The sequence below is a fragment of the Xenopus laevis genome, chromosome 2L (assembly GCF_017654675.1).
Source record: "Xenopus laevis strain J_2021 chromosome 2L, Xenopus_laevis_v10.1, whole genome shotgun sequence".
NCBI lineage: Eukaryota > Metazoa > Chordata > Amphibia > Anura > Pipidae > Xenopus > Xenopus laevis.
The window spans coordinates 139,260,240-139,285,041 of record NC_054373.1 but is presented as its reverse complement, the minus strand read 5'-3'; the positions used below and the strand labels follow the sequence as shown (position 1 = coordinate 139,285,041).

The 24,802-nt window shown below is 36.8% G+C and overlaps 1 protein-coding gene across 2 annotated transcripts in view; it reads left to right on the top strand.

The window, feature by feature from the left end:
• LOC108708519 (epithelial-stromal interaction protein 1) overlaps positions 1 to 24,341 on the top strand; it is a 35,357-nt gene extending 11,016 nt beyond the window's left edge. The window contains exons 7-15 of one of the 2 annotated variants that reach the window (XM_041582470.1): positions 2,603 to 2,696; positions 3,800 to 3,856; positions 5,713 to 5,786; positions 11,325 to 11,427; positions 14,485 to 14,568; positions 16,582 to 16,665; positions 22,186 to 22,259; positions 23,625 to 23,717; positions 24,245 to 24,341. In XM_041582470.1, coding sequence (XP_041438404.1) covers positions 2,603 to 2,696; positions 3,800 to 3,856; positions 5,713 to 5,786; positions 11,325 to 11,427; positions 14,485 to 14,568; positions 16,582 to 16,665; positions 22,186 to 22,259; positions 23,625 to 23,676 — 622 coding nt within the window. In that variant the 3' untranslated portion in view covers positions 23,677 to 23,717; positions 24,245 to 24,341. Of the gene's footprint in view, positions 1 to 2,602; positions 2,697 to 3,799; positions 3,884 to 5,712; positions 5,787 to 11,324; positions 11,428 to 14,484; positions 14,569 to 16,581; positions 16,666 to 22,185; positions 22,260 to 23,624; positions 23,718 to 24,244 lie in introns of both variants that reach the window. The other variant, XM_018247311.2, reaches the window with a different exon arrangement.
• Positions 24,342 to 24,802: the final 461 nt, after the last annotated feature.

The following is a 24,802-nucleotide window of genomic DNA, read 5'->3' as shown; positions in this document are numbered from 1 at the left end:
TGTCTAAGCTGAACGGTTATTTTATCTGTTTTGTGAAACAAAATTGTCATTTTGTGGAAAGAATGAATCCTGTACTATAAAATCTTGCTTTCTGTCACAGATATCTACAGTATTTTGTCAGTCAAATCTAGCTTGACAAGCACTAGTTAGTTACAGTATTATATATTATGTCCAACTTTGTTTTTACATAATTCATTCTGTAAGTAACTTTGCACACAAGTGAGTCCGTTACATGGAGGTTATACATTTGTGAGACAGATTGCTTGTTAAACTGTACAGAATGGAGTTTGTGATATAATGACATCCTTTTGTACACTAACCAGATTTTGTTTTCATTCTTTAATAGAAATAAGTGTTTTGTGTATTTTTTTTTATCTGTGTATGGTCACAAATACTTATATAACATGAGAGACATTCATTCTGTGTATTAGGGATAGTTTTGTATACAGAATGTATTTGGGACAAACGGCACCCCATACCTCTCAGCCTGCATAATATTTTACTCCACTTTCAACAAAAAAACAGTGGTATGTCTTTTATTTCACAGTAACATATGAGTACTGGCGTGTTTTCTGAACAAAGATTTTTAGTGAAGCAGTATTCAGTTGTATGAAATTAAATCAAATGTGAAAAACTGGCTGTGCAAAAATTTGGGCAAAAAAATTTGTAATTTTGCTAATTTGAATGTATGTAACTGCTCAATACTGATTACTGCCAACACCAAATTGGTTGGATTAGCTTTTTAAGCCTTGAACTTCATAGGCAGGTGTTTCCAACCATGAGGTATTTAAGGTGACCAATTGCAAGTTGTGCTTCTGTTTGACTCTTTTCTAAAGAGTGACAGCATGGGATCCTCAAAGCAACTCTCAAAAGATCTGAAAACAAAGATTGTTCAGTTTTATGGTTTAGGAGAACTGTAAAGAATGTAATCAGGAAATGGAAGGCTACAGACACAGTTGCTGTAAAACCCAGGTCTGGAGGCCAAGAAAAATACTGGAGCGGCATATGCAGAGGATTGTGAGAATGGTTACAGACAACTCAAAGATCACCTCCAAAGACCTGCAAGAACATCTTGCTGCAGATGGTGTATCTGTACATCATTCTACAATTCAGCGCAATTTACACCAAGAAAATCTGTATGGCAGGGTGTTGAGAAAGAAACCCTTTCTGAACTCACGCCACAAACAGTCGCTTGTTGTATGCAAAAGCTCATTTAGACAAGCCACGTTCATTTTGGAACAAAGTGCTTTGGGCTGATGAGACAAAAATCTAGTTATTTGGCCATAACAAAAAGTTATTAGCTTGGTGGAAGAAGAACACCACATTCCAAGAAAAACATTTGCTACCACTGTCAAATTTGATGGAGGTTCCATCATGCTGTAGGGCTGTTTGGCTAATTCAGGGACTGGGAACCTTATTAAAGTCGAGGGTCGGATGACTTCAACCCGATATCAACAAATTCTTCAGGATAATGTTCAAGCATCAGTCACAAAGTTGAAGTTACACAGGGGTTGGATATTCCAACAAGACAATGACTCTAAATGCACTTCTACAAAGGCATTTATGCAGAGGGAAATATACAATATTCTGGAATGGGCGTCACAGTCCCCCGACTTGAATATCATCGAAAATCTATGGGATTATTTGAAGCAGACTGTCCATGCTCGGCAGCAATCACATTTAACTGAACTGGAGAGATTTTGTGTGGACGAATAGTCAAAAATACCACCATCCAGAATCCAGACACTCATGAAAGGCTATAGGAGACGTCTAGAGGCTGTTACATTTGCAAAAGGAGGCTCAACTAAGTATTGATGTAATATCTTTGTTGGGATGGCCTAATTTATGCACCAGTCTAATTTTGTTATAATGCATATTTTCTGTTAATCCAATAAATTTTGTCACTGCTGAAATACTACTGCTTCCATAAGGCATGTTATATATTAAAAGGAAGTTGCTACTTTGAAAGTTTAGCCAATGAGAAACAAAACTCCAAAGAATTAAGAGGGGTTCCCAAACTTTTTCTTATGACTGTACTGATATTGCCAGCTCTGGCTTTACATTTTAGGTGCTACATTAGAATTTCAGCAGGGGGACTTGGGCGGTTTGCTCCAGGGATAGGGGAATACTGATATTTTCGGAGACTTAGGGGGTTATTTACTAAAACTCAAATTTATCTCATATTTTGATTAAAACCACGATGGTATCTTATTTATCAATAAAATAAAGTTTGGTCGGGAAAAAACTTGATAAAATCGAGCGACCACTATCTTCAAATTGGGATAGGGACAATGCCATTGACTTATACATGACCTTGACAGGTTTGAGATGCTGGGTTTTCGTATTTGATCTTTTTGCAGCATCAGGGTATAATATATCTTGAAAATTTCAAGTTTTGTTTCCCACAAAGGATTCTATTTTTTTCCCCCGAAAAGCCCAGTTTTGTAAATAACCCCCTTAAAGTTTTTCTGTCTAGCTGCAGTGTAAATGGATAGTGTTTGCCACCTGAAAACTAAAATATGATTATTTGTGCTATTATAGCTATACCTTCATGCATTCACTTGTGGTTGTTAGATGTAAGATCTTCTCTTTTTTTAAACAGAAGAAACAATGAATTTCTAGACCGCCTGTCTCTAACTGAAACCAGTTATCAGAATCAGACTCAGGAATGCTCTGGAAATGCATATAAAGCCCGGGTAAGTGAATGTGGGGACTTTGCAAATGCAAATGTACATAAGTTGTACTGAAATCTCATTCAGGTTTTCCCTACCCAAGTTATACTTATTAATTTAATTTAAAATGCAATAATTTTGCAATAAAATAATTTTAACTGCAATAATGCTTGATTTTTTAAAAAGCTGAACAAATGCTCAGACACACAGGGGCACATTTACTTAGCTCGAGTGAAGGAATAGAATAAAAAATACTTCGAATTTCGAAGTATTTTTTTGGCTACTTCGACCATCGAATTGGCTACTTCGACTACGACTTCGAATCGAACGATTCGAACTAAAAATCATTTGACTATTCGACCATTGACTATTCGACTAGTCGAAGTACTGTCTCTTTAAAAAAAACTTCGACCCCCTACTTCGCCACCTAAACCTACCGAACCTCAATGTTAGCCTATAGGGAAGGTCCCCATAGGCTTTCTAGCAAATTTGTGATTGAAGGAAAATTGTTCGATCGATGGATTAAAGTCCTTCGAATCATTTGATTCGAAGGATTTAATCGTTCGATCTAACGATTATTCCTTCGATTGTTCGATATTCGAAGTCGAAGGATTTAACTTCGACAGTCGAATATCGAGGGTTAATTAACCCTCGACATTCGACCCTAAGTAAATGTGCCCCACAGTATATGGGACCTATTTATTAGTCAGATTTTAGTGGTTTTAGAAACCATAACTAAACTTACAAACTCTAAAACTACAAATGTCACTGACATTTATTAAAACATCAGAATAAAAAAGTTTGCTGAACGATTTGCCAAAAATTTTAGTTTTTGGCACATCGTAGCGGAATAAAATACAAAAACCTCTAAAAGTCGGAAATTGATATAGAGCAGTCCAAAAAGATCAGTGCAGCTCCCATTGACTTCTATAGGACCATGACAACTTTTACCTGAAGTTTTATATTAGAGGTTTTCGTTGTTTTTAGAGCTTTTTTTAAAGAAATGAGAAACCACTCATTTTTAGAGATTTGTGGAAGAAATCAAAATTCAATTGTTAGTAAATGGGGCGCATATATATATATATCTCTTTCAATCTATATCTAACAGGCGTCTTTGTTATTTGCAGATCCAGAGAGAAGAATACAAGAATAAACAAAGGGCAGAAGAAGAAGCTATGATACAGGCAAGGAAAGACATTCAAAGGCAAAAGGTAGGACTTATAAATGAGAAATAAGTATTAAGAGGTCATGTTCAGGAATTTGGGTATATACAGCACTGCAGGTTAGCAATGTCTTCAGAGATACCTGTCTGGGATATTACTTTTGGCTGAAAGCACTGTCATCAGAGAATTGCTCCTACAACTGACAGTACTGGTGCTTTTACAGTGAATTGTAGGTGGCAGGGACAGTTTGGGCTGCTTTTCCTTCCAGTTAAAATCTTTTGGGAGAAAAGCATCCAGTTCACATTTGCCCTTAGACTACTTTGGCTGAAGCTGTAAGGAACAATCCCAACAAATATGCACGTGTAGGCTCATTTAGGAACAAAGTGCAGAAAACTGTGTAAGATGCAGATAGCACTGTCAATACTATGCATGCATTTGATCCCTGTAAGGGTGCAGTTTTGCTTAGGGACCCATTAGCTTTGGCAAATAAGCCCTATTAAATTCTAGTGTCTAAACTCAAGTATCAGAGTTGACCAGGTATCTTAAATGGAGAAGATATACAATTTTCCAAGGCCGGGGTTCTTCTAGCAAGCACCACGGAGCAATCCTCTTCCTTCTTCTGCGGGGCAGACGCATGCGTAGTAGAGTGATATAGTCGGCTTTTTCATTAAAGTTCGGCTTTTCGCTCTACTGCGCATGCGCAGCCGTGAGAGGACCCAAGGAAGCTGGAAGAGGATCCAAGGAAGCTGGAAGAGGATCGCTCGGTGGTGCTCGCTAAAAGAACCCCGGACTCGTGCTGTTTTCTGCTGATATCAGCTTCGCCCAGGGTGTCAGGTAAGTAAAAGCAGTCACTTGGGGATGCCTAAGTTTTGGCACCCCCAAGTATAAAAAATGGTATTCCTTCTCATTAAAGGAGAACTAAAGTCTAACTAAAGTAGGCTAGACATGTTATGTTTTGGGCTTCTGCATCAGCCCAAGGCAACTACAGGCCTTTAGCAGGTAAGATCTGTGCCTCAAAAGTGTCCGAGTAGCTCCCCATCTTCTTTTCTGCTGATTCACTGCACATGCCCTGTGCCACTGTCACTTACTGAGCTTAGGAATTGACTCACAATATACATTACACATAAATGTCACAATATAATGCAGACACTTTCCAAGATGGTGACCACCTGTGATAAGTTTGAAATCCGGAATCATTGCTGCTATTGAGAAGGTGAAACTTTAGGCTGGTGCAGTAATTTAATTATATAAAATATGGCATTTTTAGCCACATTAATTTTTAGGGTTTAGTTCTCCTTTAATCACGCGGCTTATGTGGGCAAGCCTCTGGGTGTGAGCATTCAGGTACTAAAACACATGTGGCTTCCTAAACTCACATGCAGTTTCCACATTATTGCTGATTGTTTTTTTCCCCCAAGCAGGTTTGTTTTTTAAAAAAATTAAAAGATTGGCATCTAAAACCTGCAGAGCTTTTTATTTCTTTGTTGGGGGAAAAAACAGCAGCAGCAGCAAGCCAAGTTATTCGGATGTGAACATCATGTGTGAGTAAGTCTTGCGTGATTTTAATACCAAATGCTTAAGCCTGCATCCTTTTTGACCAATTACAGACCTCAAGACCGCTGTCATGGGAACATGTGTAGTGTATGAAATAAAATGTTGCAATTCCAAAGCAATTTTCAAATTTCAAAATATTTAACGAAACTCCAGAGCAGGTGTTAAAGCTAACCTTTGCTTAGCAATGATCAATGGAATATTTATAATGATTTTACATTCATAGCTATTTTATATATCACTTGTGATTTCAATTACATTCTCCCTTTAATGTCTAAATTAATAATTTGTTACAATAAAAGATTCTTTTACAATCACACTTTTAGGCTGCAAAGCTCGAAGAGAAAGCTCGACAACAAGAGTTAGAGAGACAAATGAAGTGGCAAGAAGATAAATACCAGTAAGAAACAATAACAATTAATATATTTATAAAGTTGAAAACATAGTACATGCTATAAGTTTGAATGTTTTGGGAGGAATATTAAATCATTAAAGTTAATATACACTATTTATTACTGTTTAGCTTTTCACACTTTGGGCCAGATTCAACTCAAGTGATGGTTTTATCACTTGAAAACTCATGGACTAGATTCAATTCTAAGAGAAAAAACACTTTTCTCCAAATTCAGTAACAGTTTTTTACCCATTTCAATTAAGTTGTCACGTGATAAACCATGAGATAAGTTTTTTTCTGAATTGAATTGCATCTTAAATGGAATCTCATCCATGAGTTTTCATCCATTTAGAAAATGTTCCATTTACCACCACTCTTTGTAATCTATCTTTTAGACAGTTTTATATCCCAGAACAAGTACTATGTTCTAGGCCAACATTTCTTAAATTAACCAGTATCCTTCTGCATGGTACTTTATCAAATGCTTTAGCAAAGCCTAAGTAGATCACATCCAAAGCCATCACAGAATCAAAGTCCCTGCTCACCTTTTTATGAAAAGAAATTAAGTCACTCTGGCAAGATCTATTATGCAAAAAAACCATGCTGGTGATAGTATTATGATTTGCAATGAAGTCCAGTATCTTATCCCTTAATAACATCATACTAAAAGTTAATTTAAAGGTGAACTACTCCTTTAAATTATAAACATATAGTTTAAACACATAGTTATATTTTTCCAAAAATACTTTTTATTGGATTTGGCCTTAGAAAATGTGTCATAAGACAAATTAGTACATAACTTCCAAGGGTTACAATTAGTCTGGGGGGGGCACCACCCCCACCCTCAGTAACGTTTTCACTATCACTTTTCAATCTATTCTCAGTCTAGAGCTGGATCTATTCATTCTTGTACCAGCCATGGTCCTCAAACTTTCTAATACAGTATTTACCTGGACACCCCCTACTCTCGTAAGTTAGATTGTGACATTGAAGAGCAGTATTTTGATTAAGGTGCAGGTTGCTTTGTTTGCATTTGCGAGTTCTCCTATGAAATCTAGTTACATACGTATACAGTAGGTGCAGTTGAAAATATGTTTCACATGTTAATCATGTTCAGAAGAAGAGACGTTTTCCAAAATAGGGAAGATTTCAAAACAACTATTGGACCAGACCCTGAATCAAGATTGTAGTATACTTATTAATAGTTGTGGTCAACAGGCCTTCTAATATGTCACAGTAGTACCCCCATATTACATTTTTCAGTGGACCAGAAAATGCATCTAGAAAATGCATTATGCATTGTATATTGACGGGACCACAAAAACATTGTAAAATTAGGGAAAACTAAAATCAGGTTACCGTATGTAAAACTGAGTTTTCACTGAACTTGCTAAAAAGGCATCCAACCTTTTCCTGAAAATATTCTAATGTGTCAATTAAATCTGGTTCAGTGAGGGATTTCTACAAATAAAACTGTTTACAGTAAAAAATGTACAATGCATATATATGTATATTTAGGGGGTTATTTATCAAAGGACTAATTTTAGAGCTTTGTAAGGTTTTTTTAGTCCTTGAATGGACTCGAATGATTTCTATTTTAAGAAAAACTCAAATGTAAAAAACTTGAATCAGTGTAGTCGAGGTGAAAAACTCAAAAACTCGAATTGATTGAGTTTTCAAGTGAAACCCACCGAAAAAAAAAAAGAACATCATGAAGGCTATTAACATGGTTCGAGGGACGTCTGCCATTGACTTCTACATGACCTCATGTAGGTGTATTTTCAGATTCAATCTATTTCCAGCTTCTGAGTACAATAAATCTCAAAAAAGTAGATTTTTTTTTAAAAAAAACTTGAGTTTTAAAAATTAGAGTTTTGACTGAAAAGTACCCTCAAAAAACTCGATTTTTTTGTGGAAAAAACAACAGACAAACCCCATTTCTTTTGAATTGCATCTTTAGTTTTTTAGTCTTCTTTTCTTTTAGCTCAATTTTTTTTTCTGTAGCTTCTTTATATAGCATTTAATATACAGATCCTTTTTATACACTTCCCCTTAGAGCCATAAGGAGACAATTGCTTTATTGTTTGACTGAAACCTGCTACAAGGGATATTTATGTTTTAGCAAAATGTAACATCAGCCAAAGCTGGTAACTGATAGAGATGATTAATATGAACACAGACCTTCTCCTCAAATCCTGAAGTACATAGTAACTCCAAAATATTTTCCTTATGTCAGATTTAGTTTGTAGTACTACCAATACCAATAAAGTTAAAGAAGATATGTGCACCCCCACCTATCTATATATTGTTGCCAGGTTTAAGGAAGGCTTACATATTTTTGAAATTCCAGTGAAGCTTTGCCAGAAAAAAAGTGATTTTGCTTTTTGGCTGTTGTGCTTACTGAAAGGTGACCATCACAAACACTGGGGCAGATTCACCAAAGGACGAAGTGGCTAGCGCAAGCGACAATTCCCCAGCGTTACCATCCGCAGGGACGTCGCCTATTCACTAACAGGCGCTGGCGTCAATTCGCTAGCAGAAGAGACCGTCGCTAGCGTTCGTTTGCACTCCATCACCAGGCGACTTTTCGCTCTGACGAAAGGTCGTTACTCCGCAAATTCAGTAAAGTGCAAATTCTACTGAACCTTACCTCTTTTGCCAGATTTGACTTTGCCACCTCAGACCATGCGAAGTGCTTAAAAGAAGCTACATCTTCCTTAATCTTCTGTCACTTACATCATCGCATCATATTCTGTGTGCCAAAAATTAAAGTTCAAAAAACGCTGGCAACTTTTCCTTTTTTTAAGCGGGATTGCCTGCAAAAGTCCTAACAAACTTTTTTTGGGTAACCGGTTTTCTCCAGACATTTTATAAAATATGGAACATTCATTTTACAGTGGGCTTATATGTAGGGTATTATACTGTATTAATTCTCTTGTCTTTATTAAGGTTCCCTGGTAACTTCAAGCATTTGCACCAACATTTATAATAAAGGCCTCTGTCATGCCAGAGTAGTATTGCGCTGGCATTGTAAAGGGTTAACACTGGAGGCATTTGGGTTTGGGCCCCCAAAGAGACCCTTAATTAGACATTTGCACAGGGCGGCTGTGCAAAGGTGTTATCCATATCTGCCTTCTGAGACAATTTGGAGTCACACCATTTGGGCAAGTAAGCTGGGCCAGTCGGTTCTTTGAACAGTTGATCAAAGAACAGAGCTGCGGACCTAGAGCAGCAGGGGGGGAATAGTTAGTAGAAAAATATGGATTATAGGAAATATTACCAAACAGGGCCAGCCTATACCCCCAGTTAGGAGGGATGGTTCCTGGGGAACTGGAACACGAGATACCCCTAGGGGCAGATCTATCAAGGGTTAAAAAACCCTCGAATTCGACCCTCGAAGTAAAAGGATTTTAGCCCAAAACGTTCGATCGAACAATAAAATCGTTCGAATCGAACGATTCGAAAGATATTTAGCGATCGTTCAAAGGATTTTTATTCTACCAAAAAAAGCTTAGAAAAGTGCTGGGGAAGGTCCCCATAGGCTAACATCGATTTTTTTTTTTTTTTAAAGAGACAGTACTTCGATTATCGAATGGTTGAATAGTCGAACGATTTTTACTTCAAATTGTTCGAATCAAAGTCGAAGGTCGTAGTAGCCTATTTGATGGTCGAAGTACCCAAAAAACTTGAAATTCAAAGTTTTTTTCATTCGAATCCTTCACTCGAGCTTAGAAAATGTGCCCCAGAGTGTAACCTCTTATAGACAAACCCAAGAGCTACATGTGGTTGAGAGTCCTGTTTTCGTGACAACCTCCATACAATTTTAAATTAACTGCCCTATGCAAATTGACCTAAGTGCAAGATCACTAGAGAATTTTCGCTAGGCACAAACAAACGCTAGTGTATCTTTGCTATTAAATGTTCGCACTGCCAAAGTAACACTAGCGAAAAGTCACCAGTGTTCGGCAGCCAGGACGAAACTTTGCATATTAGTGTATTGTGTAGTCGTATCGCATTTGCGCCTGGCTAAGTGGTGCGAGGTGTTCGAAGCTGACGTTGGCGCAAATTTGCCCGTTAGTGCATCTACCCCATTTTGTCATGATTTTTTTTCACAAATGATTCCTTCTTTTTTTTAATAAAATTATTCCTGCACTCCTTCTACCTATCATATTATCCCTGTTGCATCCTGCCAAAAGCTGAGCTTTCTAAAAATCCTGACTGATGTCAGCATTGGCTTGTTAGGCCACGAAAATCTGTCAGTGAAACCTGTTCAGTTGAGGAAGTCACAAATGGAACCTTAAATATTAAGTAAAGGTGCATTATTATTGTGCTTTCACGCTTGTTATCTTACCATTAATTAGTTCAGTAAGTTTAACTAGAGATACTGACCTCTGTATTAACAACCCCTTCCCTTCACACTATTTTGCAACTCTTTTGGTTTACAGATATCAGAAGTCCATTATCCAGGGTTATTATCTGTGCACTCCTAATCTAATTATTTACCTCATAAGGACCAGCCATGGAGTAGCTTCAGTGTCCCTGTTTGCCTTGTTTAGTAGCTCAAGAAATAACAGAAAAACCTAGATTGTTTATGATTAAAACAATGGGCAAAATTATAACTCATGTTGAACAAGGGGGTATACGGCCCCTGCAAGTTTTATAAACAATGACTTGGGGCATGTTCCAGATCTGTAGCATTGCCACATATTTAAAAATATTAGAAATATTCCATTATATTAAGTACTGTATTGAACATACATATTTAAGACATCTTTAAATATATAAAGGATAAATGTGCAGAAGGAGTCAAGATGCTTAAAGTTCATATTGGCACATTGACAGCATTACTAGGTCCAAATCTCACCCCACTTTTAATTGCATATCTAGTGCACTCAAATCTGTGTGTGTGTGTGTGTAGTAATGTCTTCTAGCAGATTTACACTGGTACAGTAGACATTGGAGAGTTTAATGCTAACAAACCTTTAGTTAGCATTGGTCATATAATAACTAGCACTTTATGTTCATCCACATCATCAGTACTGGGCTGGAACTGGCACATCAGAACTGCACACACTGGCTTGCAGAAATTGATAACGATTTCTTACCTTGAGACCGAGTTCATGGAATAATCATTGATTCTGCTCACTTGCTGTAAGAATCCATTTACTTGATATCCGTGTTCACGTGTCCATTGGGATTGGCAGCTATTCTGAAAACATCTCTGACACCATAAAGCTGCCATTGTGCATGGCAATAATAGGCTCCCGTTAGGTTTGCAGCATATCTAGTCTCAGTTTGTGAAAGCACCAAGGTAATTCTCATATTATATATACTTCCAGATGTCAGCCTTTTTTTGTATTGGACAGCAACTCACATATTGAATCTAGTTTATGGCTTAACATTTTATTTTGCAACAGTGCAGTCATACACTACAGGGAATGCAGTTATTTCTGATCATAGATATTTTATATATCTGGAAATTTTGTGCTTGTATTTTATGTGACTCCAATGGGTAAACTCATGTCACTTAATCTGTTCACACAGAACCAATAGTGCATTTCTAAACCAGATGTCATGGCCTGCAGAAAGCTATGAAGAGTATGAAGAGTATACAAACCAAAGCGATGAAGATTTGCCTACAGCTTGGGTAACATTTTTTCTATATACATTTGGTTTATAACAAGTATACTGTATATATGTCAGTCACTCATAACTAAACTGTTTCATTTTAAGGGGCCCATTATACAGTGAAACCCTTTTTTCCCCCCACATTTTGTTTTTGTGATCCCACCAGTTCATAAAACATAATGAATTTCCCTGATTTAAAATTTTCCCTTACAAACTCTAAATATTTATTTTAAATTGTCAGAGGTTTTAAAGTAAATTGCAACTGGAAGCAGTTTTTGCCTGTCCTGCTATTACTTTCTCAGTTTTGCAGACTACAGAAACAATGTATCTGAAATTCTCCACATCCAAGGCTTCAGTTCCCACTATGCTTTGCACACTTCTGTTATTTACCATTGCAGGTCTGTTAATCACAGAATCTTTTGGCTAGAGTAGAGCTGCATACCCATACAGCATCACAGTGATACAGTATAGGGTCTATTCATCATGCTGTGTAAGAAATGGAGTGAAACATTACCTGTGATAGCAACCAATCAGATCTTTGCTTTTATTTTCTAACCATTGAAATCTCATTGCTGATTGGTTGCTCTTGGCAACATCACCGGTAATGCTTCACTCCACTTTTTACACAGCATGATAAATAGGTCTCATGTGTAGTCAGAGAAAAGAGAGGAGGGAATAGTAAGAGACAGACAGAAACGACTTTCAGTTTTAATAACCTTTACAAATAACTTGAAAAAGTATTGAAAGATTGGGTGAATACATTTTGGAAAGTTGATTAGAATTACATTTTCTTTCATTATGCAATGGATGAATATCCACCTTAAAATATAGTATTTCCTAAGTATATATTCAAATTTAATTAAAGGGGCTGAAAAGAAAAATAATTTATTTGTGTGTTTCTCATGTCCAAAAATTATAGCAAATCAACTTTTTAAATAAGAGGAATAATGCTAATGGTCATTATAGCCTACAAAATCCCCCTTTAAACAGAGGGCTCATCATAAAAGGTGAGATTAGAAACATCAGACTTATCTGGGAAGATTTTTTAATGTGGGTATATTGACGAAAGGAAAAAACAACTGAGATCTTAATCTTGCATTTTTTTTTCTTTGTGCATGTTTTTATCTTGATCAGGTATTTTTGTAAAAATAAAAAGCTTGCCACCTAAAACCCGGTGATATTTTACTTTTTGAAGAGATTAAATCTGATTGAAATCACAGTTTAGCACATAATAAATCTGCCCCATCAAGCCAATGAAAACAAAATCATGGACAATTCTTCAGACAGGGATCAGAAGCAACTGATTTTAGAAAGTTTCCAAGTTAATTGTTTCATTAATGTTTCACTATGAGCCAGTGTAGGTATGTAGCGATACAGATGTCTGGTACAGGGTGCAACAAAATAGTCAGTGGGGCAAATTCACTAAAGCACGAAGCGGCTAACGTTAGCACAAATTTGCCAGCGTGACGTCATTTTGTTACTTCGCCGATTTACTAACATGTGCTGGCGTAAATTCTCTAGCGAGGTGGACCTACTCTAGCGCTATGGCGAAGGGACAAAACTACGCTAATTCACTAACTTGCGCATTTTAGTGAACGTTACCTCTTGCGCCAGACTTGCCTTTGCCACCTCAGACCAGGCAAAGTGCAATAGAGTAGATAGGACTTGCTTTAAAAAAAGTTTACATTTTTTATAAGTCCCAAAAAATGCTGGCGTCTTTTGCTTTTTTAAGGGTGATAGGCTGAAAAAGATAGAAATTTTTTTTGGGGGTACCCTCCTTCCCCCCTACATTTCCTAACATATGGCACCTAAATTATACATACATACATATGCATTTGCTGCTACATATATGTCCATTGTACTTTAACTTGGCGCTGTATGCAAATTAGGCATCGCTAGGGTAACTTTCCTTTGCTTGACGAATTAACGCTAGTGCAACTTCGCTACCTTTCGCCTCCCTGAGCGCAACTTCGGATTTTAGTGAATTAGCGGCTCCCTGGCGAAGTGCGGCAAAGCCAACGCTGGCGCAACTTCGGACGTAAGTAAATTTGCCCCACTCTCAATTGCTTAAAATGTGGGGAAACTTAGTAGTGGCAACACTGCTGCCCAAGTATTAAGAATATTTTGTTTGTCAATTACCAACTCATTGCCATTGGGATAACTTATTTTGAATTGAGACCTTTTTTAAACAATAAATAAGGCTACAAAGGATCCCTTAAAAGTAAAAACACATTTCTGTTACTGTTATAATAGAATATAGGCTCAGTTTTTGGGACTGTAGAAAGAAGTGGCTTTGTATTCTGAAGTGGCAGCATAAATGTGGGTCAGTTCCAGTGGCATAACTTTATGGGCCCAGATTCTCCTTTAGAATTTTTATTCAGGGTCACCTACTATTTTAAAATGCTTTTATTGTATACAGTCATAAACAATGATATTGATATAAGTATTCAAGCCAACATAGCCACCTTATGAAGGCTTTTTCAATAGGTTGAAAGTTGGCTTAAAGCATTGCTTAGTATGTTGGTCTCTGCGTTTATAAAGTAGGCATTTGAAACTTTTAATAATTTTGGGGGCTGTCCATTCTTATGGAATGATTCTGTGGCGACTTGTCCACAGCTACAGTTTCCTGCAATGTATTATAACTGAATTATTTCCAAGTATTTAAATGTATTATCAACGGCAAGCAATATAAGAGGCCCCTGTATGCAGGGGCCTCCTGTAACTGTAGTACTGTATTTTATATAGACTGTTACTACTGTAATAATCTGAAATAAAATCAGGGGTAGAGCTTTTTGCAAGGCATAATTCTCGTTTGCTAAAATAAATTACAAGTTGACTATAATGATGCGAGGAATATATTTCACAGTGCAGCTATTGACAATTTGTAAGGCCTCATCTATGCTGCAATAAAAAATTGTCCTGATTTATAGTAAAAATGTTCTGTTCACAGTCACCACCTGAGGGTGCTGGTCATGTAGGCACCCACTTAAGGATTTTCTTTTTTACCTGCAAAAAGAAAGGTATGTTCTTCATATTCATCATTTGTATAATCTGCTACTGGAATTGTGTTTTACAGGCATTGAACCATGACTACAGACAAGAAAAAAAAGTGCAAGAACAAAGACAGTTGGAGCAAATGAAAGAAGAGCAACGCATAATGGTACGTTGATATTCAAGAAATGGCTTAATAATAAAGGGGAACAAAGCACAACTTACTTACCTTTACATTGCTCACTCTGCTACCTTACCACTTAATTTCCAAAAATATTGCAACCATAAAATATATGTTTGTGATTTAAGTGCAGGCTAAGTTTTTTGGTCTGAAAGGAGGGAGAGGTTGTCAGAGTTACGATCATATAAACTTAAGGGGTCTGGAGGAGCATCAACATGCACAGTAATAGGGTGTGGAGCTCTGCATATGCACACCCACTTTTCTTCTTAGTTTAAACAATGTTCTAAGCTTGAAGTTCATGTTCATACATTTGCTTGCTGGCACAATTAAACTTTTGCAACTTCAATTGTTTTTATTTCACAAAGACTTCTCTCTTCCAGGGGCAGGGGTTTCCCTAATGTGCTATTTGCTTTAAGGGTGGCTTTTTCACTGAATTATCTTGGTGTCACCAAAGGATTTCATGCACGTCCACTAAATACTGCTTGATAACTTTGCTTGGTCCATATAGGAACAAGCTACATCAAACTGGGTGATGGATAGCAGAACAGCAGAGAAGGTTGTGGCTCATTCAGAGATAAATATCAGGCCAGTAGTGATAGTGTTTTATTATCTCTGCAGTGCTGAGAATTGAGCAAAGAGAATTCCAGTGATTTGCCAGTGGCCTAAATAGAGTTAAAGATTGCCACAGTCTGCAAGAGTGGAATTCCGCCATTCCTCATTAATTTCTGTGGCATTTTAAAAGGACTATTTATCAAAAGGCAAACTTTCATTTTCACCCATTAATAAATACTGTTTTAAAAATCGCATAGAAATGAATGGAGAGTAGCGGAATTTCACTCTAGTGGACTGTGGCGTTCTCTAACTTCAATCATTGATAAATCTGCCAGTTAACTCTTTAAGGTCATCACTGTGTCTTTTAATTTAGGGTAATGCACTGAACGTCTCAAGGTTTCCACTCAGTCTAGTAACCCATGGCAACCATATAGCAAGTACATGTTGGCTTTCAAACTGATGACTTATTACAACCAAAGATACTGCAGATGAATAAGTTAAGAGTGCACATAAATGCCAACAGCTGCTAGTCACAGCAAACTAGTGCTAAGAATTTTTTATCAAACACATAAATCATACCTTTGAGGCATTTTAACATTTGCTGTACAACTTTTCTTTCTTGTATATTGAAATGCGTTCCTAGAGCCTGCAGTACAGGGACTTGCCAAACAAAATTGATTAGTGTTGTTAGGTAACCTTTATTTTTCTTAGCATTTAGGAATCTGTCACAGAGGTGTGATTGCATTAACCTGTCAGCCTTTTGCATTTGCCATCGATGTTCCATTGACACTTTCTCTGCTAAATATTGCATAAAACCTTTTCGCACTTTCTTTTTCTCTGTGACATCAATCATTGTTCTTTCCTGTGATGTATCTTTTATGTAGCCTTGAAACCATTTTCCTTTTATACATTATTCTAATCATACCGCAGAGTGAATTTCACATTTGTTAAATCACCTTTTATTCTTCTGGCTGGTACATCAATATTAGATAATCCTCTGGCTATTTCCAGAATGGCATTAGGATTTCTTTGGCTTCTCTTTTAAGAAAGTAATTATATATTTCACTTACTTAATGAAGTTTTGGGACATTCTAACATCTGTTTCTGACACATCAAGGTTCCTGAGCTCCACCGAGGTAACTGCTGTTATTGGTTTCTGTCTGAATAGAACAAAGATTTGGAGATGTATCTCTTTGAGTCAAAATGTATCCTATTTAAATCTACAGATTGCTTTATATATCTACATATCTGTAGCATGAATGGGAGCTGCCATCTTATGATTAAAATAAAAACAATATAAAATTATTGTTCATAAATTCGACTGATGTTGCCCCTGAGGGTGCTGGTCATGTAGCACCCACTTAGAGATTTTCTTTCTTATCTGCAAAAAGAAAGATATGCTTCATATTTATCATTTCTATAATCTGCTACTGGTATTGTGTTTTACAGGCATTGAGCCATGCCTACAGACAAGAACAAAAAGCCCAAGAACAAAGACAGTTGCAGCAAATGAAAGAAGAGCAACGCAGAAAGGTACGTTGATATTCCACAAATGGCTTAATATTAAAGGGGAACAAAGCACAACTTACTGACCTTTACATTGCTCACTTTGCTACCTAACAGCTTAATTTCCAGAAGTGATGCCACAAAGATGGCAACAATAAAATGTTTGTGATTTAAGTGCAGGCGAAGGTTTTTGGTCTGAGCTCCACAGAGGAACAAAGAGTTGAAGATGTACAGTATTTCGTTGAGGCAAAACTGTATCCTATTTAAATCTGCAATTTACTTTTATTGTATATCCAAGTAAAAGTTTCATAGATTGCTTTATGTATTGTGACAAGCTGGCTGCCTGTACATGTAGTTTTTGGGGAAATTAGCTATGGTAGGCAGGTAAGCAGAAGATCAGGATAAAGCTATATAAATAAATGATGATGATAAGGGTACGGACACAGCATCTTCAGGCAAAAACACAGGATTGTTTAGGAAAACTCTTCCAACATAAAGTCACTACTATACAGGAACACAGTTCATTAGCGTTTTAACAGCACGCATTCAAGACTTTTCCCCACGTTGGGGTTCTCACCATATAGGTTGGTTTCCACACTCTGAAATAGGCTTCTCACTAATGCCCCTTTTACTCTCTCCTCCAAAGATATCAAACTCACTAGTCTCTGAACCTTTCTCCCCCCCCCACCAGGGATTTTGCCTCATCAGGCTCTGCAATACTCTTGCTTGTATCAAGATCCCAGGCACTGTCTCTCCTAGCAGCACCACACTTCCCTCTACTCTAGGAGGTGTCCGGAGAGCTCTAAACTGTGATAATACAGCCCCTTTACATTTCCACGTAACTCCTCTCTCACTTGATTACTTGGCTGAGGGAAAATTAATCCTACCTGTGCTGGGTATCTTTGCAACACATATCATGCAGCTAAAATGCACTCTTTTCAGTTCACTTTCCTCCCAAGGAATGGACCAAGCAAAGGTTTCTCAAACACCCTGTCACAGTATCTACATATCTGTAGCATGAATGGAAGTTGCCATTTTATAATGAAAATAAAAACAGCATACGTCAATAAAACAGTCAATAGCTTTCTTATATCATACATGTCATAAACCAGCTGACATTTAGGGTAGGACTTCACAGACGATTTATGCGCGATCTGATGTGCTGTGCAAACGCAGCTGTCACGTTGGATGCGACAGAAATAAGGTAAGTAATGGAGATGTTGGATGAAGTTGCAGCGTTGATCCGACGCATCACGACTGTCGGATGCAGATGCTGCACGCTGTGTCTGCATCCGACAGTCATGTCGCGTCGGATCAACGCTGCGATGCATTCATTTACCTTATTTCGGATCGCGCGGAAATCGTCCATGAAGTCCTACCCTTAATAACCTAAAACTACATAGCTTCCTTTTGTCCTTAACTGGTCTGTATAACAAAATCACCAAAAAATGTAAGTAATGAAAATATAATGTGCTGTCTGCACTGGTAGAATTGATACAATAGTTTCTAATATTCCAAGGATGCTGCTGAGAAATGTATCAACTAATGTAGCAAATTCAATTCAGAATCTGCATCTGGATTAGTGAGCTGCCAAACTGAAACACCAGAGACAGGAACATTAAACTTTATACTTCAGTTTTGGAATAACATAAAAAAAATGGAAAGCAATTGAAAAAAGTATGTATTTGTAGTGAACAATGTAAAGACAACTGAACTGAAAAAAGTATCTGGAAAGTGGACAACTCCTTTAATGTCCCTTGTCATAGAGGCACACAATTTGGCAAATCAGCTAAAGTACTAAAAGTATAGTTTACAGGATTACCCAATATCCAGAAAGCTCCAATTTATTGGAAGGCCATCTCCCATAAGGGCAAATTCACTAAAACTCGAAGCGCCTAACGTTATCGCAACGTAAATTCGCTAGCGAAGTGGACCTACTCTAGCACTACTTTGCACCCTTACGCCAGGCGAAGTTGCGCTATAGCGAAGGGTCAACGTAACTACGCCAATTCACTAACTTGCGCATTTTACTGAACGTTACCTCTTGCGCCAGACTTGCCTTCGCCACCTCAGGCCAGGCGAAGTGCAATAGAGTAGATAGGATTGCTTCAAAAAAAGTTTACATTTTTTCTAAGTCCCAAAAAACGCTGGCATCTTTTCCTTTTTTAAGGCTGATAGGCTGAAAAATATCATACATTTTTTTGGGGGCACCCTCCTTCCCCCCCCTACATTTCCTAACATATGGCACCTAAACTATACAGTGGGCACATGTATAGAGCAAAATAACAACTCTATTTTATTTAATAAAGCTTTCCCAGCCTTGTGTAGTGTAATGTATTTGCGGCTACATATACGTCCATTCAAATTTAACTTGGCGCCGTATGCAAATTAGGCATCACTAGCGTAACTTCGCTTTGTATGACGAATTAACGCTAAAGCAAATTCGCTACCGTTCGCCTCCCCAAGCGCAACTTCGGATTTTAGTGAATTAGCGGCGCCCTGGCGAAACTTCATCTGGCAAAGTGCGGCGAAGGCGTCGCTGCTTAGTGAATTTGCCCCATAGAGTCAAATATGATTTTCTTTTTCTCTGTAATAATCAACCATTACCTTGTATCCTTATGTGAAAACTCGTTTGGTCTATTTTGAAACACTCTTAGCACATTCAACAGACTTGACAACTGAAATCACTATCCCTGATTAATTAGGTGCAGGCTTTACATGGCAAAACATTCTCCAGAATTCCCAGCTAGCTCTGCTCCATAGTACCTGTATACTTATTCCCATACAAAACAATGCACTCATTACCATTATCATTGGATATGCTATATCAGTCTTCAGGTGGTGGAAAGACAAAGCACATCGCCTGGGTAGGAGACCTGCTTCTCTCCACCGAAATCAAATCTATCCAGTACATGCAATTTGCTTGGAACATGCCAGATGGGGAAAGCTTCACGTACTTCCAATTACACCATTTTATAAAAACAATTAATCCTTCCTTCAAAAACCATCCACCCTTGTTATTGGAAACTAGCTGTAAGCAAACAGGCAAACATAAGATGAGTCTCTTACTTCTGTATAAATTATTACTATCCCAAAACTCTGATGACCCCTAAAATATATGGTGGACTGGGAAAGAGATGTTATTATATTTATATCTAGGATATGCCCTAACACGCTATTAAATAATCAACTTATAAAGTAATGACAAGATGATATATCACTCCTGAAAGGAATTATAAAATTGGTCCCTCCACCGCTCTGACTTTCAGGGCTTTGCAGACGTCGGATACTCTCTACACACTTGGTAGCCATATTGGACTTATACTTGGTAGACATGCCCAGTGGCAATTGCACATTGGAAATACATTTTTAACATGGTTCAAAGGTATATTTGATTAACCCATACAGAAAGATATTCGCTCTATATCTCTCTCTACTAAGGATTTTAATAGTAACAAAACAAGCTTTTGCCCCAAATTTTTTAAATAAATTTAGCAAAACAATGGTTACTAAATTCCATCATGACTTATGGGATAGTAGAAAGAATAAACACAATGCCTAACTGCTTTATTAACTGACCAGATGAACAAACATACAGAAATATGGTCTCCACGGAATACCTACTACAAGTCCAAATGGTAAATATGGAGTGTGTAAAGCAAAAGGAAACTGTAACGATAGTTTCTTCTCTTAGTTACCATCAAGTACAAGGTACTGTTTTATTATTACAAAAAAATGATTTGGTTATAATGAACTTTATGGAAGAGGCCCTTCCCGTAATTCAGAGTACGGGTCCCTGGATAAGGGATCCTATACCTTTATCCTTTTATTTTATAGTTGGAGAGGAGCTATTTTTTCTTACAATATACAAGTATTTGTTAGAGGAATGATTACATGTTGAGTGTTTTATTTAATGCAGCATTTTTGATTCTGCAAGTTATTTCTTTCCTCTTTGTTTCATTATTGCCTTCTGTTTATAGTTTAATTTTGAATTTATGGGCTTTGTCATTCAGGGAGAAACATTTCTTCCAGCAGTAAGACAGTGGGAGCTGGAGCTTATATATGTCACTAGTAATGAATAAAGCATCCAGTACACCAACCAACCTCAGGGTTCCCAGTGCTCCTGTCAAATCATATTTAAACACATAAAGATTTAGGAAATTTCGATGCAGAGAGCCAGGAAGGCAGGGCTGTGCGGCAAACCTATTTATATTGAGTTCCACATGTCATACTGTACATAAACAGAAAAATGAATTACAGGGGAAAAAAATTATTAGATTTCTACAACCATAAGGTATTGGGTTTAATACCTGCATTAATATAGAATTTCTTGGGTGGGGTTAATCAGTCTTTAAGTTTTTAAGATGCAGACTTTTAAAATGATGACGCATTACAGAGAAGCTCAATAACACATATTTACAGTTCAAGTTCAAGTTCTTCCTTGACTAAACACAGGCATACAGCAGCAATTGCAGTCTATAGCCGCAATATCACTTTTGTTATATGTCTGCCCTTTTATAAATTCCCCTAAAAGCATTATATACGCTGCTGAGCCTCTGTGCTTTTCTTGCATTCTGAGCAAGCTTTTCCAAGCTGTGGGCTGAAATTTGTGTCGCTCAGGTGAACTGCATTTAGTAACTCACAGGAAAGGCTATGGTAGAACAAGATACAAGTGTCTTTTTTAATTTGTGAGGCTTTAGGAAGAGGATAATCAGGTTAATGTCAATCTGAGGGATTACTGAATGGAGAAGATCTATAATGGGTTTTGAAGAAATATGTAAAAGACCCACTCAGTGATCAAATCTAACACTAGACTAAAAGAAAAGGAACTATTTCTTCACAGCACTGTGAATAGAATTAGGAATGCACCGAATCCAGAATTCAGTTCGGAATTCTGCCTTTCTCAGCAGGATTTGGATTCACCCGAATCCAATGCCTGGCTGATCGGAATGTGAATCCTTAAAATCATGTGATTTTCGCCACAGAAACAAGGAAGTAAAAAATGTTTTCCCACACAGTCAGCACATGGTTCTTTTTCACTCTTCCTAGCCCTAATTTGCATATCCAGAATCCCATATGGTGCATCCCTAAATAGAATATATCTATTCGGCACAGCAAGTCCCTGTCGTGGTGTTTGATGCTCAGAGTTCAGTGAAGTAAAGCGCCAGGGGCACCTTGAAACTACATTTTAGTATAGTGCGACAGTGGTATAGAAAGACTGTTCATAATTTAAATTTTCATTTGGTTACTAGGGTTCCATATACCCTGACAACTAGCCAGTGGTTTGAATAGCAAACTGGAAAATGAATGAGAGAACATCTGAACAGAAGGAATGTCAAACCTGGCAAGAAGATATCATTTTTTATTTGGGGCTAGAGAAAAGTAGATTTGAAAGCTATACAGTTAAAAAAAACTAGTCATTATACAGTGAACTGCCCATGAGCACTACGAAAATACTTTTCAGGTATTTCCAACAAATGTGCCCATGACATGAAATGTGTGAAACCGTGATGTTAATCTAAATATTATATGTTATTATCTTTTTAGAGTGAATTACTAGATGTTACCAGAATTAAGCAAGAAAAGGAAAGTAGATTAACAGAGCAGGAAGAGAGAAGGCGGTAGGTATTATGTTTTTTTTTTATAATCTTTATAATACACAAAAGCCATGAATATACTGTAAATTATATCCTTATAAACGGTGAGTAGTGATGTCATCAGTTATAAACGGTGAGTAGTGATGTAATTTCTGTCACATGACTCACTAAAATTTGTGTATTATAATTAATAAAGTACCCCCAGTTGTAAAATATGAGGATATTATAAGTTACCTCGGAGTTCCATGACCTGTATAAAAACACTCGGCCTTCGGCCTCGTGTTTTTATATGGTCATGAAACTCCTCGGTAACTTATAATATCCTTATATTTTACAAGAGGGGGTACTTTATTCACTATATTATTAACTTTTGGTATTCCCTTTTGTGTCTGGCTGCAGTCATGCCTTTGGCAGGGTTATCGCTTGTCACAAAAACAAACAGCCAACTGTTTTCAGTTGTGTATTTGTGTGTATATATATACATATATATATATATATATATATATATATATATATACACTCGATTTTTTTCTAAAATCCTCTGCATCTATTCCAAAGGGTCCACTGTCAGTCTAAGGGCCATGGCTTATGGCATGATTTTATCACCATTACTTGTAGCCATAATCAGAACACCTATTTAAAACTTTACTTACATACTGAGATTTAGTCAGATCCACTATCAGATAAACAAGTATATAATTTCTATTTCTGAACTGTTAGATCAGATGGTATCCAACCATTCAATTTGGTTGTATAACACCAAAGTGATTGTGATACCAATGTATTATGCAGTGGTGTTTAGGTTTGGCCTTGAAGGTGTGGCTATGGTCTAATTTTATTGGTATACATAACCAAAATAAAAAAGAACCAGTAAAGTCAGGAACCAGTCATGTGAAGGCACACACACTAAGGGGCAGATTTATCAAGGGTTGAAGTGAAAATTCAAAGTTTGAATTTAAAAATTAGAATTTTCGAGTTTATTTTACTGTAATTCGAATAGGGAAAAGTTCAAATTCTATTCCAGTTTTCTTTAAAAATGCGTACATTAACATTATTTTTGTGCCAAAATAATAAATATGCACAATAAAATTTCATAACATGACTTCATCTGATGCCAGCACCTGGTTTGTGTCATCTTGAAACTGCAAAAATATTTGGAAGGGAAAAATCATTATTTTCTGAACCACATGCAGGAAAATTCCATTTTTCTGTCAAGGTTTTCTTTGTATTTGGCATTCATGAGGCATCCTGCAGAGTCTGTGTGTATTTCTGTATTTCCATGACAGTGTTTGATAGCACTGACACTACAATCAGCATAACGTTTCAAAAGTTTAACACTGTAAAATAAAACTTTTGCAGTTTATCTTTGTATGTTTCTTTTTTTTATAGGGTAAATAATGCTTTTTTGGACAGACTTCAAGGGAAAAACTGGGGAAACTGATGCTTTACAATATAATCATTTCAGGAGTGCAGATTTCATGGGTAAGAATTTTTTTATTTAATTTTCATATTTTTATGAATAAATCGGATTTGTAAATTAATTCAAATTAATTAAGTCAAGGCTAAAGTTTCCTACCTCTGCATTTCCTCATGCTGTCCATCACAGAACAGGCATAACTGATTTATGATAGTAGTCAGAAAATACTTTTCAGTTTGCTCTGGAATTGACTTAATCCCTGCCCAAAGTCAACAGAGGCCTAACCTTTTCTAAGACCCCAGCCAACTGATTGGAAAGGAAAGCAACAGTAAAATAAAGAACTAAAAAGCTGCAGGCTAGTCTCTGACTTCACAGTAACTTAAACCATAGATCTGCTCGGATGTCTGAAGGCCCATACATAGCATCACATAAAAAAAGCATGGAATTGCACACGCATTTTCAATGGGAACCGCATGTAGGAGTTCTTAATTTGTCATCACCAGCAAGAATGATATGCAAGTTATCTAGTATCTGAAAAAAGGAGTACATGTACATTTTGAAAGAAGTAACTGATTTTTTCTTTATGTTTCAGTTTTAAGTTCATACATGAAGAGATGTTGAAATATACCACAATGACAAGCAATCAATCTTTTGCCTACTGCACGTATTCATTGAACCCAACAAGTTATCTCTTTTTATATAACTTTGCTGTATTTTCCTCATTCTTTTTTCATTTCAGATCGACTCAGGGTACAGACTTAGATTTGTGTATAAATGTAATTTGATTTGTATTACTTCACTGATACAATTATTAGAGACAATATTCGCTTATTAGTCTTAAGAGGTATTTACTAAAACTTGAATTTATTTCATTTGTTATTAAAACAAAGCCGACCTAACTACCAGCCACAAATGTAATGAATTTATCAAGAAATCAGTTAAAAAAAAAGTCAGTGTGGGAAAAGTCTTAAAAAAATATGTGACAATCCAATTGTATGATTTTGAAATCCGAACTGTACATTTTTTTTCGACTTGTCTTTGAAAACCCAGACTTTTTTGGATTATCATACTAAAAACAGCGCAGATCACGACATCTTCAAATTGTAAAAGGGACATCTGTCATTTACTTTTACATGACCTCAACAGGTTT